The 18,626-nt window shown below is 46.4% G+C and overlaps 1 protein-coding gene across 2 annotated transcripts; it reads left to right on the top strand.

Annotated features, from left to right (window-relative positions):
• Positions 1–14,528: 14,528 nt before the first annotated feature.
• LOC110086817 (uncharacterized) lies at positions 14,529–16,697 on the top strand. Of its 2 annotated transcripts, XM_078386853.1 has the most exons (3): positions 14,529–14,590; positions 14,759–15,174; positions 15,241–16,697. In XM_078386853.1, exons 1-3 carry the CDS (start codon positions 14,529–14,531, stop codon positions 15,744–15,746), a joined length of 984 nt encoding a protein of 327 aa, XP_078242979.1. In that variant the 3' UTR covers positions 15,747–16,697. The 2 variants fall into 2 exon arrangements, with proteins under 2 accessions (XP_078242979.1, XP_078242978.1); XM_078386852.1 differs by having other exon boundaries at positions 14,759–16,697.
• Positions 16,698–18,626: the final 1,929 nt, after the last annotated feature.

The following is an 18,626-nucleotide window of genomic DNA, read 5'->3' as shown; positions in this document are numbered from 1 at the left end:
CAGCTGCCAGTAATGCAGTTTCTGTGCCTCACCAGTCAAGCATTGTGCCTTCACAGAGTCAGGAAGGAGTTAACCTAACTGTAACCCCTTCGCAAGCCAGTGGAATGCAGGCAGCAGTAAACCAATATGTGCCTAGAGTTTTGGACTTACAAATTGCTTCAATTTCCTCAGAAATTGTAAAAGAGACTGCATCAGGAGAAAGGTTTTCTGTTATGGATCCTGATTGCATAGTACCAACTGCACAAAGGGACTGGGCAACCCGCACATTTTCTGAGGTGGTTTTTCTTCACACACCTGAAGGTGATGTGGCTTTAAGTGCTTTTCGTGACTCAGGTGCCGACATTTCTTCGATAAGCAAGCGTTTTCTAGACCCCACCTTAATCTTGAACAACCTGAGGTGTCCAGTAAAAACTTATGGATCTATAGAGACTGATCAGCGTTTTATTCCTCTAGCTTATGTCAAAATTTCGTATAAGAGCTGGTCAGGGGCAAAACATATTTTAACCCATGAGGGAAAACCTGATTTTCTTCTTGGAAATGATCTTGCTTTTTTGGATCACATGCAGAGTCAAAATGCAACTTCAATGTCGGTAGTTACGCGTTCTCAAAGTAGAGAGATGCATCATCTTGAACGGGAGCAGGAATCCACTGAGGATAGCTCAGGTGGAGACCTTACCCAACAGCAGCCTCTTGTGACCGAACCTGATAATGCAGCTACAACTGAAACTAAAATGGAGGAGGTGATACCTAAGGGATCAGAGGACTTTAGACTGAAGCAACTTAATGATCCCTCTCTAGCTTCTTTGAGGTCACAAGCAGAGAACTATGCTGAACGTCCTGCGCATCAGCAAGTTAGTTTCCTGTGGGGAGAAAATGGACTTTTGTACAGAGAATATTTCCCCAAATCCAACTTGGATGCCCAACCTGTTCAACAGTTAGTCGTGCCTACTGAATATAGACTGAGAATACTAGAAATGGCTCATGACCATCCGAGTAGTGGGCACCAGGGAATACAAAAAACCCTAAAGAGGATATCTCAACATTTTTACTGGCCTGGTATTTCAAAAACTGTAAAAGACTATGTCAGTTCTTGTGACTATTGCCAACGCACAGGCCATCAAACTGACAAGGTAAAGGCCGAAATGCAGATTATGGAAATTCCTGACCAAGTGTTCCAGTGTTTGCAAATGGATGTGCTAGGACCTTTTGTTCCTACTAAATCTAAGAAGAAATACATCATTTCTTTCATCTGTTCTGCCAGTAGGTGGATCGAGGCCTACGCTATTAGCAACCTGACAGCTACCACCATAGCTAGAATTATTGTGGACTTGTGCTCACGTATTGGAGTACCATCCAAAATAATTTGTGATCAAGCAGGAGCCTTTACAAGTGAACTTATGCGTAAGATCTGCGAGATAAGTGGAATAACCATCAGTTTTTCCACGGCCCATCATCCTCAATCTCATGGTATGGTGGAAAGAGGTCAACAAACTTTGCTTAGGATGATTAAAACTTTGACCCAAGAATATGGAAACATTTGGGATGAGCTTTTGCCTTTTGCTTTGTTTGCTTACCGTAGCTCAGCTCATTCTTCACTAGGTGGCTTTTCTCCAAGTGAGGTGGTGTTTGGAAGAAATCTACAAGGACCATTGGACTTCCTGAAATCCAATTGGGAAGGTGTGGTTAAAAGTAGTACTGTGCCAGTTGCTGATTTTGTTAGAAAACTTCAAGAGAAACTCTTGGCTGTCCAGGAGTTAGCCAGAGACAATTTGTTGGACGCTCAAGCAAGTCAGAAGTTCTTCCATGACAAGAGATCCAGACACAGGGAATTTTCTGTGGGTGATTTGGTACTTGTTCTGAACCCACTCAGACCTTCTAAGCTAGAAGTTGTCTGGGAAGGTCCAGGTGAAATTGTTCAAAAACTGGGAAATGTCAATTATCTTGTCAAAATGTTGGATTCTAATAAGAAACCTGTTCTTTATCATGTCAATAGTTTGAAACTGTACAAAGATAGATCTGCAATGGTTTTCCAATGTCATGCTGAATATTTTCATGCTGCAAATGAACCTATTGATATGTTGTCTGAATTGCAAGATGCAGGTACATGGTCTGATAATCTTGTTTTGACAGGTACCGTTGATCAGAAAGAGAGGTTGTTTCAAATTTTAGAACAATACCAAGATGTGTTTTCAGATAAACCAGGTTACACCAAATTGATCAGTCATGTGATAACTACTGAGAACAACGCCCAACCCATACGGTCTAGCCCATATAGAGCAATTGGTAATCATGCTATCCAAATTGAACAAGAGATACAAAAGATGTTATCTTTGGGGGTGATTGAACCGTCATTCTCCCCTTGGGCTTCTCCGGTGGTTCTGGTGCCAAAACGTAACGCTTTGGGTGAAATCCTCGAGGAAGTAAGATTTTGTGTTGATTACAGAAAGTTAAACAGTGTTACTGTTCCAGATCCATACCCATTGCCTAGAATGGATGATTTAATTGAACATCTTTCAAAGGCTAAGTTTATCAGCATTCTCGATCTAAAGAATGCTTATTGGCAGTTAGATTTGGCTGAAGATTCACGAGATAAGACCGCTTTCATCACGCACGTGGGAACTTTCCGTTTCCGCAGATTGCCATTTGGTTTGAAGAATGCAGGTGCGTCATTTCAAAGGATGATAGACAAACTTTTACAAGGTTTACCTTTTGCAAGTGCTTATCTTGATGATGTTGCCATTTTCAGTTCTGATTTTGATTCTCACATGTCTCACATTGAAACTGTTTTGTCCAGACTTCAGCAAGCAGGACTGACAGTCAAAGCCAGCAAGTGTCAGTGGATGCAAGGAAAAGTCATGTACTTAGGTCATTTGATTGGGCAAGGAGAAATTCAGACTTTGCAAGCTAAAGTACAATCTATTAATGATTGGCCTATTCCAAAAACTAAGAAACAGGTACGCTCATTTTTGGGCCTAGTCGGCTACTACAGAAAATTCATTCCTGATTTCAGTCATTTGGCTTCACCTCTGACAGAGCTCACTAGGAAGAGACAGCCTGTCAAGGTAAAGTGGACACCAGAGTGTCAAGGTGCCTTTGAAGCTTTAAAAGCTAAGATTATGGATGCGCCTATACTGAAATCCCCTGATTTTGACAAACCATTCATTTTACAAACTGATGCTTCTGAATTAGGACTGGGAGCTGTTTTGTTACAGCAAGGAGAAGATGGGAACCTTTACCCTATCTCATACTTCTCTAGAAAACTCTTGGATAGAGAGAGAAGTTACGCAGTACCTGAAAAAGAAGCTCTTTCTATCTTTTGGTCTCTTAATTTACTTCGACCTTACCTATGGGGTCGTAAGTTTACACTCCAAACAGATCACAGAGCTTTAGTTTGGTTGCAGAAGATGAAATCTCACAACCAAAAATTGTTGAGATGGAGTCTAGCATTGCAAGATTTTGATTTTGAAGTTCAACACATTCCTGGAAAATTGAATGTAGTGGCAGATGGTCTTTCTAGAATGTACTGTGAAGATTCTTATGAACCTGAACGTTGAAACAATGTATTCAACAGTGTGCTATGTTTCAGTATTGTAATAGTTAATCTGTAGTTGAATTCTGAGATGTAACCAGTTAATTACTTTGAATTACTTTTTAGTTACTTTTACTTGATTTCTTAAAATTAGATCAGATTAACTGCTCTGAATTTTAACGATAATCAGGGGGGGCATGTGATGATTTGTGTTTTTATGTGTATTAGAATGGGATATGTAGTCCTAAGATTGTCCCAATAGCATCCATTTTGAGTTAAAGTCTGTTCTGTAGTAGGAAAGTTTTACATGCTGTTCCAGAGAAGCTTCGCTCTCTGGTTATCTCGTTGCTAAGAAGAGCAGAGAGCAGAGAGTTTCGTAGTCAAAATAATTCTGCCACAAAGTATGAAAACAACTGAAGCCCCATGAGAAAGTTAGGCGGGACAACAAGGCCCAGGAGGCATTCTGGGAAGAAGAAGAGTGAGGAGAAAGTGAGAAGAAAGATGGAGTTTGCCTGAGAAAGGGGCAGACACGTGTTTTTCCCATAATGGCCTTTGAAGACCCAAGACACGTGAGATGGATGATTTATGCTTTTTGTTAGTTAGCATAGTTGCATTTCTTTATTTTTTTAGCTGGAGTGGGGAAGTGGTGTGTTCCGTTAGTCTTGAATGAAAATGTACCTACTGACTTAATTTACTATCAACTGAAACCTTTTCTAAAGTAATTCTTTTTAATAAAACAGTAATGATTGATTTCTATGTAGAAGCTTTGTTTCTTGAACAGACCAGCTGAATGTCTAATTGGCCACGTGGGTTTGCTACCAAACTTTCAGAGCCAAATCATTCTGAGTATATCTCATGGTTATGTCTGTGTTGCTTTCTTAATAAGGAGATTGGCCTCTGAGGAAGAAAATTTAGATAGAACTTGGCTGAGTTCAATTGGCTCTGCTCAGCAGTTAGAAGTTTGTCTGGTTTTCTTACTCGTCCCGATTTCCTGCACCCCCATAAATCTCTTTGGAGATACGGGGCTGCTTACAATGTGTACATATAACTCTCAGATCTCCAGTTAGTCCTTTGTTGTGCAATAATGTTTTGTTTTAGTAAACATAGGCAGGAGATTGACATGTCATAAATTGAAACTAGAACCTTTTGCACGGAGAGCTCATTTTTTACCACTAAAGTGCAGTCCTTTCTAATAAAACACACTTCTTGGTTAGGTAGTTCATTTCCAAGAAGGACCAGAAAACAAAGTAGCACAAAGTGAAGGATTTAGGTTTCTAGAAGTAAATAATCATCAACATTTGGCAACTAAAATCAAGATTATGACAGTGCCACCATTCATACAACTTCCCTAAGGGGAGCAAAATTGACATGCAACTTGCCTAGTTTTTGTTAAAAGCATCCCAACCTTCTAGGTCTCAAAGAACCCCCAGAAGCTTATTACTGCAAAAATCAGCCATGATGCACATGGAATGTGACAATAATCTTTTATTTAAACGGAATGAAAGTACTTGATTCTCCCGGCTTCTCTTCTTCTGGTGGTTCATACTGAGCAATCTGCAAAGAAAAGAAAAACACAAAGCTGAGGAAACACCTCCAGCCACTAGCCACTTTCCCCATGTAGGCAGGTTTTGTTGTGCTAAGTAAAGTTGGCCAGCGGCAGGATCAAGTCTGGACAGGCCAGAAATGGTGGTGGATATTGCTAAACTTGTACCTTTGCTTTTAATATTTTTTGTTCTCTTCTCGCACAGCCCCGTGTATTTTTCTTTCAGTTCTGCTCCTTCCAAGCGAAGAGCCTCCACTTCAGGGTTTTCCGGAGAAGCTGCTGCTCCCAAGTGATGATGATGTTTCAGGAAAGCTCCTGTTTGGTTTGAAAGCAACTGCGGACACCCCTGGGGTGACCCTTCCCGCCTCCGGTCAAGCGGACCCCCCCCCTCACCCACCCACCTTGCAGGGTCACTCGGGCCCCCCTTTTCCTACCTGCCCCCCCTCCAGGTAACGGCGGAACTGCTCCCGCTTGGAGTAGGCGGCCTGCCCGGGGGGGGGGCGGCGGGGAAGAGAGAGAGAAGGGGAGGGAGAGGGTCAGCAGGCGGAGCGGGATGGCGCTCGGCCGGGACCCCCCCCTCGGGACCCCCCCTCGGGACCCCCCACGCCCCCCCTCGGCCGCCCCACCCCTCGGGACCCCCCCTCGGCCCCCAAAGGCCCCCATGGCAACCCCCCCTCGGGATCCCCCATGCCCCCCCTCGGGAGCCCCCCTCGGGACCCCCCCCACCCGCGGGCCTCCCTTATCGCTGGCGGCCATTGGGGGCGCTCTGGCTCCCCTCCTTCGCCTCTGCCTTGTTTGGTGGGCGGGGCGGCGTCGGCGCGTCGCTATGGAGACGACGGAGGGCGGGGGAGATGATGGGGGGGCTGCTTTTGGGCTGGCGCCGCCGGGCCTGGTCCTGCCGGGAGAGACCGGTTCCCCCCCCCCTCCGTGGGTGCGCCCAGAGCAAGGGCCGAGCGAGCGAGCGGGGCTTCCTGCCGGCCCTCCCCCGAGGGCTCCGGAGCAGGGCTCGGGCCTGTCCAGGGGAACTCCCCGCCACCTGAAGGGGAAGCCGGGTGGGGGGTTTTAGGCTGCTTGGCTCAAATGGAGTCCCGTGGCCCTTGGGCCACTTCCCCCCCAAAAAAAAGCCGGGCCAGGGCTGCCCATCATCATCTCCTGCAGAGCAGCCTTTTCCCCACAGCCTCCTCAAAGGACTTCTTGTCTCCTGTAAATCCCCGCTTTTTGACCTGGAAAATGTGGCGGGTTTTTTAATGTCTCTATTTTTTATTTTTTTATTTTGTATTTTCTATGATACGTGTTCTGCAACAACCCACCCGGGACGGTGCTGGGACACTCCTGGGAGTGGGGATAAAAATTGAATAAATAAAAAAATGTCACAGGCCGGCCAGTTGGACTCGAAGAAAAAGGCAAGGGCAGGTTAGGCTTTCCCTGGATCCCCTCCATCCATACAGAGAGTTTATGGCTTTTTTCCCATTCAGGCTCATAAGGGAAGCCGTGGAAGAAAACAAGGAAGTTACCCTTAAACCACTGGATGGGTTTTTTTTTCCCCGCTCTCATTTCGGTCAGCAGTCCAGAGAAATGGTTGGACGAGCAGTGACAATCAATGGACGTCACAAGCCAGTTACATGTTTACCAGCAAAGAACCTGGTCGTCTGTAATATTTTATTTATTTATTTATTTATTTTATTTATATCTCACCTATCTGCAATACCATCCCTGCCAGCCCCCGGTGGTCCCAACACGTGCCTTGAAAGTAAAAAAGACTAGAAATATCCTGCAGTCGCTGGAGCTTCCAGCACCAATTAAAAAAACGCATTTTCTGCCTCTGACCACTAATCCGTGGGTGATAACCCAATTCCACAGTTAACTGCCCTTCTGCCCCAAGCAATATCATCCATGCTTCAGTGTCTTTTTTTCCACCAGTCTCTCTGCAGTTTGTTTTCCTCGTTTAGAATGGAATTTTAATATAAACTGAAAGTGTTCGTGGTGAAGTTAAGCGAGTGTGCATAGAGTAGTTATGGTGATGATCCTAGGAGTTAGAAAATTGCACCCGGTGAAGTTGAGGCACAAAACACAGGCACGCATCCTGGCTCGCTCTCCAGGGAGAAGATTGCACTGGAAAAAAAATGAACAAATATATTTAAATGGAAGGGTATCCACACCAATATAGACACGTGTATGGACACACACCCTATATTTCTTGAATTTATTAATATATTCATTTCAAGCACTTATACACTTTGTAGGAGCTTTTCTGGTGATCCATTTTTATTTTTGACACCAGCAGCCTTGATCTTTTCTATCCCGGGGAAAAAATCGCCTTTTTCCTCCCAGTTACTTTGATCTCTCCCCCCCCCCCACCGCTCCGGTGACCCCTCATAATCTGGGCCATTTTGCAAAGTTCAGCATGCAATTATTAAGGAATGACAACTTCCATCCCCTCCCGCACAGCTTTCCAAGGAGGACGCAGAAGGACAAACAAATTTTTACACATAGACACACACACACAGGTATATATTTATGCATTTATATATATATATATATCCCCTCTTCCTGGCTGGTCCCTTCCTTCTTGAAATATTGTCCGCGAGGGGTTAGGAAGCCAGAAAAGGTCGCCTTGTCTTCAAGGGCCAGACCCAGGGAAAGCCCGGGGGGGGGGAAATGGGGGTGGGGGGTGGAGGAGAGAAGAGGGGGGGGCGAGATCAGTGATCTGAAAGGCAGGAGAGAACCGGGGACTCGAATAAAGGGGGGGGGGGTTGAGAGAGAGAGAGAGGAAGAGGAGAAGAAAAACCACACACACACACACACACACACACACACACACACACACACACACACACACACACACACACACACACACACACACACACACACACACACACACACACACACACACACACACACACACAAAAACCAAAAAGAACTTGGAAACAGCTCGGGGGCGGGAAGGGAAGGGGGGGCGGAGAGAGAAAAGTTCCCAGCTGCCACTTTTTGCCACCAAGGGAAAAACAGGCCGAGAGAAATCAAGAGCCGACGGGAGGGAGACGGCGGCCCCCCCCCGGAAAAGAGACGCGTCTTTTGCGCTCGGTTTTTTCCCCCTTCTTCGCGGTGGCGGCGGTTTTCCTCTTTCTCTGCTCTTCCCCCCCCCCCCGACGCCGGTTCATTTCTCCTGGAGGGAGGAGGAGGGGGGGCACCTTTGCCAATATATAAATATATTGATCTCGTTTCTCTTTCTCTCTCTCTTTTGGGGGAGGAAAAAAAAAGTTATTTCCAGTTTTGTTGTCGGTGGCGAATGAAACGATGAAGGGATGTCGGGGGGGGGGGGGAAGAGTAAGAAAATGGGATGATTTCGCAGATACTTTGAGCTGTCAAATGATTATTTAATCCCCCCATCCATGAGAACCGCAAAATAAGGTGGAGACGTTCTTTTGCCTTGTTCGCGTGCTTGTGGCAACGAGGAAAGGGGCCAAGGCTGGAGTTTTTATTCCGGCCGCCTGAGGAGGGGTGTGTGTGTGTGGGGGGTGCGTCCCCCTGTCTTGCCCCCCCCCTCCTCCTCCAACGTCCGCGATTCTGGCGGTTTGGTTAAATTTGGTCCGGAATTGGTTCGCTCTTGACTTCTGGGCTCCGGGTCGAAACCAGGACGCGAGGCGTTTGGGACCCGGGAAGGGTGTAGGTCTGGATGGTTGAATCCTAAATTCGTCATAATAATTCTTATAAATAAATATATATTCATATACTGTATCTCTGAAGCCTCCAGGTTGACAAGCGGGTTCAAACCGGAGGAGTCAGAAGTGCAACTTTTTTCTGGCTGTTTACTTTTTCTTTTGAAACCGATTCGACTTCCTTTACTCCGGATCTGTCCGTTACTCGGTCCAGGTCAAGAGAATTCGGCTCTCCTGCCTTCCCTCCAAGGAAGAGAGGTGGGAATAGACCACTTTAAGCCTCCCCAGGAGGAAGCGCTGAGCCAAGACAGCCCCCCCCCCAAAAAAAAGCGGTTTGAGACCCTTCACTATAGATTTGACAATAACGTTGCGGGCACACGCAAGATGTGTGTGTGTGTATTGGCGCAATAGTGATACAGGCCTTTTTGTCACGTTCTTGCTGTCCAGGCCAAAAAAAAAAATCGAATATAATTAAACGACACTAATTTTAAGGGTCCCTCCTCCTTCTGAGTTAGCCTGTGCTCTTCCCCCGCTACTTGGAAATCCAAACGAGTGGTTTTTATTTGATTTTATTCCAAAAGGGCGCCTGGACCGGCAGGCAGCGCTAATCAATCATGGAAAGGCTTCTCAAGTATTACTCTTATTTTAAAAATTAGGAATACTCCTGCACTGCTCTCAACTCCTTCCTCTCTTTACCGACAGCCCCCCCCCCACCCCCGGAATTTAAGTTCAGCAAAAAATATCTTGGTTTTTTTCCCCCCCCGTCTCTCTGGCTTTCTCCGGTTCCAGAATCCGGTTCGGTGCGAATTGCCACGCCGACCAGGGCTTCCTCCTTTACCGGAATATGACACCTGTAAGCGGGGACGGACGCCCTTCCTTTGCAGTTGAGATTCTCAATTATTCCCTCCCCCTCCCCCCCCCCAATTAAAGACTTGCTTCTTTCTCTCCGCTGCCGGTTTGTTTCTCGGGAAATAGCCTTTCTAGCATCTCCCGAATTATATTTACTGCGCACGTGTAACTATTTCAATATGGAAATGCCTGGCTCTTTTATTTTTATTTACCCCCACCGGTTGGCTTGGAGGGAGCACCCTCCACACCCTCTGCCGGTTTACTCAGGAGTAAATACCGCTGCGCGCGGGGGGGGGGAAGAAGGATTCTCCTCGGAAGTCAGGGCTGGTAAACGGAAGGGCAGCGGACATGACTGTCGATTTCATTTGGTCGGGATGGGGTTCTCGCATCCGTTCCCCCCCTCTTTTAGGGTGAAATCGACAAGACCACAGAAAAGCTGGGAAATGTCTGAGCTCTGGAGTTTTTCCCCAGTTTAAGAGCGCTTTTTTTAAAGGGTTCCTTCCACCACCACCCCTTTCCCCTTCCCGCGGTGTGTCTATTGGAGTGTAAGGTGTACCTTTTATATTTTGCATTTTGGAGAGGGAGCAAAAGTAAGGATTTTTTCCCCCGCGGTATATTCCAGCCCCCAACCAAGCAAGAAAGCTTTCTTTCTTTCTTTCTTTCTTTCTTTCTTTCTTTCTTTCTTTCTTTCTTTCTTTCTTTCTTTTTCTTTCTGCCTGCCTGCCTGCCTGCCTGCCTGCCTGCCCTCACCCTTTACCACTCGATCCAACCTGGAAATGTCTGTTTGGGAAATCCTGATTAAATTCCGCTGTTTTGAGACCGGCCCCAGACTCAACAGTTTATAGTGGGGTGGAAAGAGGGGAGGGAGGGAGCCGGGAATGAGCTCTTTGAAGCTCAGGCTCTATTTAAAAATAAAATAAAATGCAGTAGTCCAGGTTGCTGGATCCCAGGGGGAGAAAAAAAAAGAGGTCGCCCCATTTGCAAGCCCCGTCCAGGAGCGCTCATTTTCGGATCATGGCTCCTTTGCGGAGTAACAACCCGGATCGCCTTGAGCCCCGTGCCCTCCGATGCTGGTCGGGTTATTTCCCCATTCGCTTGCTCCGGGTGCTTATTATTAAGGAAAAAACCGTCATTCAGCTCCACCTCCTGGCTTGTTTCTGAAGAGGGAAGGCCGCTCTCAGCCGGGGTCTTAAAAGGTCTGACCCTGGGCACATTTCTGGGCGCATTTCAACACACACGTGGTGTAGAATTTTTAATTCTCTGGGCACCATTTTTAACCATCCGGAAAGCGCGCCCCCCCCCCGCGGGACTCCCTAGTGATGTATGGGGTGGATGTGGATTTTTTTTTTTAAGTGGCTTCCTTCCCTCCGTGTTCTTTAATGGGGATTAAATTTAATTTCTCCGGACAGCTGGTTTTTTAGATTCCACCCTCCCTGACCAAGAAGCTCAGGGAAAGAAAGAGAGAAGCCTGTATACCCCAACTGAAACAAATGCTTTTCTGGATGGCCCAGGGTTCAAAGGACGGTCGTTTGCTCTGTGCCCTCCAGTCACTTCCGACTTCGGGCGACCCTGTGAATTAAGGAGCTGCAAAATACAGTACAGTATCTAACTATGAACAACCCAGCTCAGATCTTGGCAACTGAAGGCTAGCGCTTGGCTTCCTTTCTAGAATAACCTGGTTGCGGGGGGGGGGGAAGCCACTAGAAACAACCCGGTTTATTTTTAAGTTGATTTTAAATAAAACTTCCTTGGGCTTGAACCCACTTTCTTGGATGCGCGGAATCCATCATCCTAGAGGTTCAGGTATTTATAAGCACGCACGCACGCACACACACAAACCTTCAGTGCACATGAGTGAAAGCTGACCCGCCAGGAGGCCAGACTTAAATTGAATGTTGAAAAGCAAGTGACAGTGGCAATTATGTTATTAACATTAATCCATTAATTCAGACTGGCGGCAGTCCTAGGCTTCTGCCCACACCAGTCCTTGGGGATGGGAGCGCCTTCAGGGCAGAACTTCGGGGCCTATTTTTTTTTTTTGGGGGGGTGTAAATCCCAGACTGAGCAGGACCCCCCCCCCAAATCCTCAGTAGACTCACAATTTAGAAGTCAAGGAAATAAAACCTACTCATGTTCTCTCTTTCCTCGCCCTCCGCCACCATCCTGAAAACAACCAGGAAGTCCAGCGTCTGGAATGTCCTAGCTCCACCAAGGACCTGAGAGAAGTTGTTCTTTACTTCCGAGTAGGCCGACCTAAAGTGAAAGTGCCGAGAAAGGAAGAGGCCCTGGCTCCTCTAACTTTTCAAGCAGGGGGCGAAAAGTGGAAAGGAAGTTGAGGAAAAGCAAGAAGAGGAGACTCAGAAGCCGAGGGTTCTCCTCCCCCGGAATCCTTCGCAGGTCCTCCTCCTCCTTTCCTGCTCCTCGTTTCCCGTCAACCTGCGACAGAAACACGGGGCGCAAACGGCGGCGCCGGTTCCCCTGAACCCACGTGGGGAAAGGGGTTTAAACGCGATCCTGAGAAAGGAGAGGCAAAAATAAATCTTCTCTCTCTCTCTCTCTCTCTCTCTCTGCTTCCCTGGCCTTGCTGAGTCGTAAATGCATTACTGGTTGGAAATACAAGCGAAGCCCGAATACCTGTTGAGAAGAACTGAGTACAAGCCTTTAAGGGGACCTCCTCCTCCTCGCTGGCGGGTCCACCTTGTTCTGTGGCTTGGACGAGCGTGTCTGGAAAGGAAGAGATGCAGCTCCAGGTGCCGATAGGGAGAGCGGTCCGGATCATCGCACCCCCCCCCCGGAGAGGAAGTACTGCGTGTGGATCGGGGCCTCGGTTCTGGCCTGCTTGACTTCTTTTAGGCAAATGTGGGTCACCTTCCAAGATTATGAAGAGTTTGGCCCGGGTGTGATTCATCGGAAAGGTATTTAAATAAAAAACACCCATGAATTTGACAAAACAGAAGGTGTGACCAATACATGACCCCTCTCTCTATATATCTATATAGAGACATATTTGAAAGCGGTCCTCCATATATAGATATATATGGTTTTTCTCTTCGGTCTACCCATGCCATTCTACAAGGGATAAATGGTACCATTAAGAGCCTCGTGGCGCAGTGGTTAAAACGCTGTACTGCAGCTAAAACTGCGCTCACGACCTGGGGTTCAAATCCCAGGTAGCCGGCTCAAGGTTGACTCAGCCTTCCATCCTTCCGAGGTCCGTAAAATGAGTACCCAGCTTGCTGGGGGGGGCAATGTGTAGCCTGTATAATTAAAATTGTAAACCGCCCGGAGAGTGCTTGTAGCGCTATGGGGCGGTATATAAGTCCAATAAATAAATAAATAAAATAAATAAATACCATCTGTCTGCTGAATTAGACCCTGTGTTGCATGGTGATTGAAATTTGAGTTTTAAGCACTATAAAAGCTCAGGTCCAGAAACGGATGAATCTTTTGATTTTGCCTTTTCTCGGGTTTTTAAATCCAAAATTCTTCCTGTTTATCCAGAAATTGGCAGATTTTGCTAAGTTCTTACTATTAATATCTGAACACAAATGTCACCCATGCCTATTGGCCGGATTCAGTAGGTGTGCCCTAACCCTGATGGATCGGTGCCGGATTTGCCCTATGCTTTTTCAGGACCCTCAAGCCCAATTCTTGTCTGCATCTGTAGCACTAGGAGCTGTTTTCTTTTTTGAATCCCCCCACCCACCCATTTTTCCAGCTAGTAGGAGAAAGCCCCACTGACTTTCTAAGGCAGTCACAGCGAAGGGAGAGAGGAGGGGACTTAAAAGGGCAATGGCCATACTCCCCTTGTGGAGTCGTCCTTAAAAGGATCGTGCTTGTGATTTCCCCATGCTGACTATCTTTTCTCTCTTCACCTCCTTTCTCTTTCTTGGATCTGAAGTTGGGTGAAGCTGAACTCCTTCAAGTTCATGAAGAAAGTGATTTATTATCAAATAAATGCACGTTAAGGAGATGTTTCGGAAAAATAATTTCTACTGTTTTCCAAAAAAAAAAAAAATGATGCCGATTGAAAAAGTGGGTCTAACTCAGGAATGAGGAGTGGTGGGTTTGAGCCCAGACAACATCCAGTTTTCTCCCAATAAAGGATGTTTCACGAACCTTGGACACAGAAGGAGAAAGTACCTTTTTATTTAACTACAACTCGCAGAATCTCCCAGCCAGCCTGGGCTGGGTTTTTCCCCCCATTCTTGCACAAGCAGGTATTGAAAAAGGAGAATATTCAATGAAAATGTATAAGGTACAGAAAGGTGACAGCCACCTCCATTAACTCTGCCTAATTTTGACCCTCACCCAACAATGAACGCTCTGACATGTCCTGACTGAGGAAGTCCAAGAGTGAGGAATTTCCCAGAAGTACATTAATCCCAACCAACACTAAGATTAGAAGAAACACATGAGTTTGCATCTTGATATTTTGTTAGTCTCCTGGTTACAGGCTACTTCTGGTTTCCTGGAGACCGCCAAACAGTTGCTGGGATCTACCTCATCCATTGTTAAGTAACAGCTATAGCAAGCAAGTTTAGGGCTATCTTAGACCAGAGGCTACCATCATTCATGCAGATGTACTGGTTAGAGCACGAAAACTCTGCCTCTCCATTTTTGATGCTTTTCAACCTCAAAATTCCACTCACGGCTTTTTGGAGAAGAATCAGTTTCATAAAGCATTTGCAATATGCTCGTGCATCGCTAGGAAAAAGGGAGACGTCCCTTTTTGTGACTCATGGGGTTTTAGCATTTTGATAGCGAAGGATTCTTTTCTGCAAGACCAAAAAGAAAGGCGAGAAGTGGTGGGAAACCCCCATTTCTCTGATCTTTGCATTGACAGAATGTCTTGTGCCGGAATACCAGAACTTCTTGCTGTCGTTATTGAGAATGGATCAGGGTTGTGCAAAGCTGATCTTTCTGGATAGCAAACTCCTCAGCCATCATGTTTGGCCCGGTACAGAGGGAGTTTTATGTCGGCAAGGAAGCCCAAGTCATGAGAGGTGTCAAGGTTGACTCAGCCTTCCATCCTTCCGAGGTCGGTAAAATGAGTACCCAGCTTGCTGGGGGGGGGGGGCAATGTGTAGCCTGTATAATTAAAATTGTAAACCGCCCGGAGAGTGCTTGTAGCGCTATGGGGCGGTATATAAGTCCAATAAATAAATAAATAAATAAATTATCTTTCAAATATCCTGTGGAGCATGGAATAGTCACCTCCTGGGATGACATGGAGAAAATCTGGAGGTACATATACAAGCATGGGCTGAGACTGAGAGCTCAAGAGCGGCCGGTGCTATTAATGGAAGCACCCATGAATCCCATGCCCAAAAGAGAAAAAATGACAGAGATCATGTTTGAGCATTTCCAGGTGCCGGCCATGTTTGTGGGGCTGCAAGCCTTAATGGCCCTCTATGCTTCTGGTCGTACCACTGGTTTAGTCTTAGATAGCGGAGATGGTGTCACGCTGACTGTGCCTATCTACAAAGGCCATTGCTTGCTTCATGCCATTTCCAGGTTGAACTTTGCAGGCTGGGATATCATGAAACATTTAGCGATGCTGCTCTTAGAGACTGGCCATACCTTTTTATTTATTTATTTATTTATTTATTTAATTTATACCCCGCCTATCTGGTCGGTGAGGACCACTCTAGGCGGCTCTGCTGAGAAGGAGATTGTGAAGGACATCAAAGAGAACCTGTGCTATGTAGCGTTAGACCCTGAGCAGGAGAAAGACAAAAAGCTGGCTCAAACCTACACTCTCCCTGATGGAAATCCTGTCAAAATTGGGGACCAACTCTTCAGAGCACCAGAGACCCTTTTCAGCCCAGGAGATGCTGGAGTCACAGCACCCGGGGTCCACCAGATGATCTTGGACAGCATCTCCAAATGTGACGGCAGCATCCAACAGGCCCTCTGGAAGAATGTGGTCCTGGCAGGAGGGTCTACCCTTTTCCCTGGTCTAAGGGAAAGACTTCTAAAGGAACTCCAGACTCTTGCACCCAAAGGCATGTTGGCCAAAGTGGAGGCACCAGGAGATAGGATGTTCTCTGTCTGGATTGTTGCATCGGTGCTCACCAGCCTGGCTTCGTTTAATGACATGTGGGTCACCCGGCAGGAATACAAGGAGATTGGGTGCACCGTCCTGCAGAAGAAATGCTTCTGAGAAGAATAAAAGGACAACTAGAAAAACACACACAGACACACATAAGTCAATCAGAACAGCTGGGGAGTGACTAGTAAACCTTTTCACAAAGAATCAATGTGTTACAATTTTATCACATGGTAAGAAAGGGTCCCTTGTATGTTCAGTTAAAGAAAGGGACCTTGTTTGGAATATTTTAACTACCCTGTAAGTTGCCTTTATATATATGCTGTGGGGAGTGTGTGTGTCTGTGTGTCTTGGAATGGCTACAACAACACAATTGCTTGTTTGCTGGGCTTTTAAACTCTAGACACCAGACCACCTTAAGCTTCTATGCCCCTGGGCGTTGGCACTTTGCCATTCACCATAAATATCCAGTGGATATAAAATAAACCAATAATAGAATGGTGTTTTACTGGACTCAGCCACCCCCAACAAAACACAAGCAAGCACACTCTCACACAGGTGCTTACACACACACACACCCATATAGTCATTTTTCAAGTCCACGAGCCTCCAGGCAAAAGCTGAAATCCGGGAATCAAACGCAACATGAGTAGGGCCACTGAATCAGTGGAACTTTTTAAGTGAAGACAGTTTTTAATGTTTACTTGTTTCTGATTTATTCCATTGTACTGTGTTTTAATTAGTGTGTTGTGTAATTGGTGTTTTGTTAAATTTTGTTTAACTTATGTGTTTAATTCTATTCTTTTAATATTGAGAGCCACTTTGTGTCCCCTTATTGGAAGAAAGGCAGCCTATAAATAAAACAAACAAATACAGTGGTGCCTCGCATAACGAGCGCCCCGTTTAACAACGAATCCGCATAGCGATGCGGATTTTGCGATCGCAAAAGCAATTGCATTGCGATGTTTAAATAAGGAAAACATTGCATTGAAATGATCAGAAAGCGTTTCGCTTACCCATCTTCGCATTGCGATGTTTTAAAACAGCTGATCGGCGCTTCCAAAATGGCCACTGGAAAAAAAATGGCCGCCCACAGCGTTTTCCCGCGGTTTCCTTGCTTACCGAGGTGGCGAAAATGGCGGCTGGATGGAGGATTTCCACATAGCGGTGAGTTTTCCTCCCAAAGGAACGCATTAAACAGGGTTTAATGTGTTCCTATGGGTTTTTTTGCCCCGTATAGCGACGTTTCCGGATAGTGACGATTTATCCGGAACAAAATTAGGGAGGAGCTGACTTGCCAGATCCCCACAGCCATGTAAAGATGTGCCACTGGAGACCAAGGCCAGGATCATTGATAATATGGTTTTCCTAATTTCTAGATTTAACTTATATGCAGAATATGTCACGCAAAAGGATGGACTACAGGAATCCCAAACACAAATTAAGATTGCTGGAAGAAATATCAACAACCTCCAATATGTAGATGATACCACTCTGATGGCAGAAAGTAAGGAGGAACTAAAGAACCTTGTAATGAGGGTGAAAGAGGAGAGTGCAAAAAACGTTCTGAAGCACAACATCAAATAAACTAAGATCATGGCCACTGTTCCCATCACGTCCTGGCAAACAGAAGGGGAAGATATGGAGGTAGTGACAGATTTTACTTTCTTGGGCTGAAGGGGAAGATATGGAGGTAGTGACAGATTTTACTTTCTTGGGCTCCAGAACGAGCGGGAGCTGGCCTTCCCTTGCAAAAACCCAAAACACCATTGAGGTGGAAGGGGAAAATGCACCCCCCCAAAAAATCGCAGTCATTCCCATCTCATCAGGCCAAGCTGAAGTCGTGGCAGGTACGGGTGAATCAGTAAGCCACCACTACCTAAATCAAATTGTGTGTATGAAACGCTCTTCTAACACGACCCCAAAGCTGTCCCGCAGAGCTTAACGCGCGGAACGATGACTAAACCCTACTCAGGAGATCCCGCCTTGGGCACCACCGAACCGGCAGCCGGCGTGAAAGCCAGGTGACCGAAGGGACCGGACTGCTTGCGAGGACGTTACTAAACCGGCTTGCCCAGGTTGAAGAACGCCACGCCCGGCGATTAAATGGGCCGGGAAGACGACTCTTCCTTACCACCTGGAAAGTGATCAAAGTTTCCCAACGAGGGCGAAACAAGAAGGTCTTATAACCATGTTAGAGAGAGGTGGGTTGTCTCTTAAATGCCGCCTCCATTCAAGCAAAAAGCAAAGCAAAAGCAAAGCGTGCTGCTTATAGACCGCCCCCCATAGCGCGTCAAGCACTCTCTGGGCGGTTTACAAGTTAATCATGTAGGCCACACATTGCCCCCCCCCCCGCGAGCTGGGTACTCATTTGACCGACTTCGGAAGGATGGAAGGCTGAGTCAACCTTGAGCCGAGGTTACCTGGGATTTGAACCCCAGGTCGTGAGCGCAGTTTTGGCGGCAGGACAGCGGTTTAACCCCTGCGCCACGAGGCTCCACGAGGGTTCAGACGCCTGTCAGTATCCTAATTCTTTCCACCTTCCTCTTAGGCTTTCTGCTATTCCCCCACCCCCACCCCCACCTAACAGAAGCAGAAGACGTCAAGAAGAGGTGGCAAGAATACACAGAGGAATTATATCAGAAAGATTTGGATATCCCGGACAACCCAGACAATGTAGTTGCTGACTTTGAGCCAGACATCCTGGAGAGCGAAGTCAAGTGGGCCTTAGAAAGCCTGGCTAACAACAAGGCCAGTGGAGGTGATGGCATTCCAGTTGAACTATTTAAAATCTTGAAAGATGATGCTGTTAAGGTGCTACATTCAATATGCCAGCAAGTTTGGAAAACTCAACAGTGGCCAGAGGACTGGAAAAGATCAGTCTACATCCCAATCCCAAAGAAAGGCAGTGCCAAAGAATGCTCCAACTACCGTACAATTGCACTCATTTCACACGCTAGCAAGGTTATGCTCAAAATCCTGCAAGGTAGGCTT

The sequence above is a fragment of the Pogona vitticeps genome, chromosome 2 (assembly GCF_051106095.1).
Source record: "Pogona vitticeps strain Pit_001003342236 chromosome 2, PviZW2.1, whole genome shotgun sequence".
NCBI lineage: Eukaryota > Metazoa > Chordata > Lepidosauria > Squamata > Agamidae > Pogona > Pogona vitticeps.
The sequence above is the reverse complement of the archived record's forward strand: the minus strand, read 5'-3'. Positions and strand labels throughout refer to the sequence as shown.

What these genes read in the sequence shown, in the direction of transcription:
- LOC110086817 (XM_078386852.1), top strand. Translation starts at nt 14,529, where the DNA reads ATGTTTGGCCCGGTACAGAGGGAGTTTTATGTCGGCAAGGAAGCCCAA. An exon ending in GCCCAAGTCATGAGAGGTGT is followed by an intron (nt 14,591 to 14,758) that starts CAAGGTTGACTC and finishes ATAAATAAATAA; the next exon opens with ATTATCTTTCAAATATCCTG.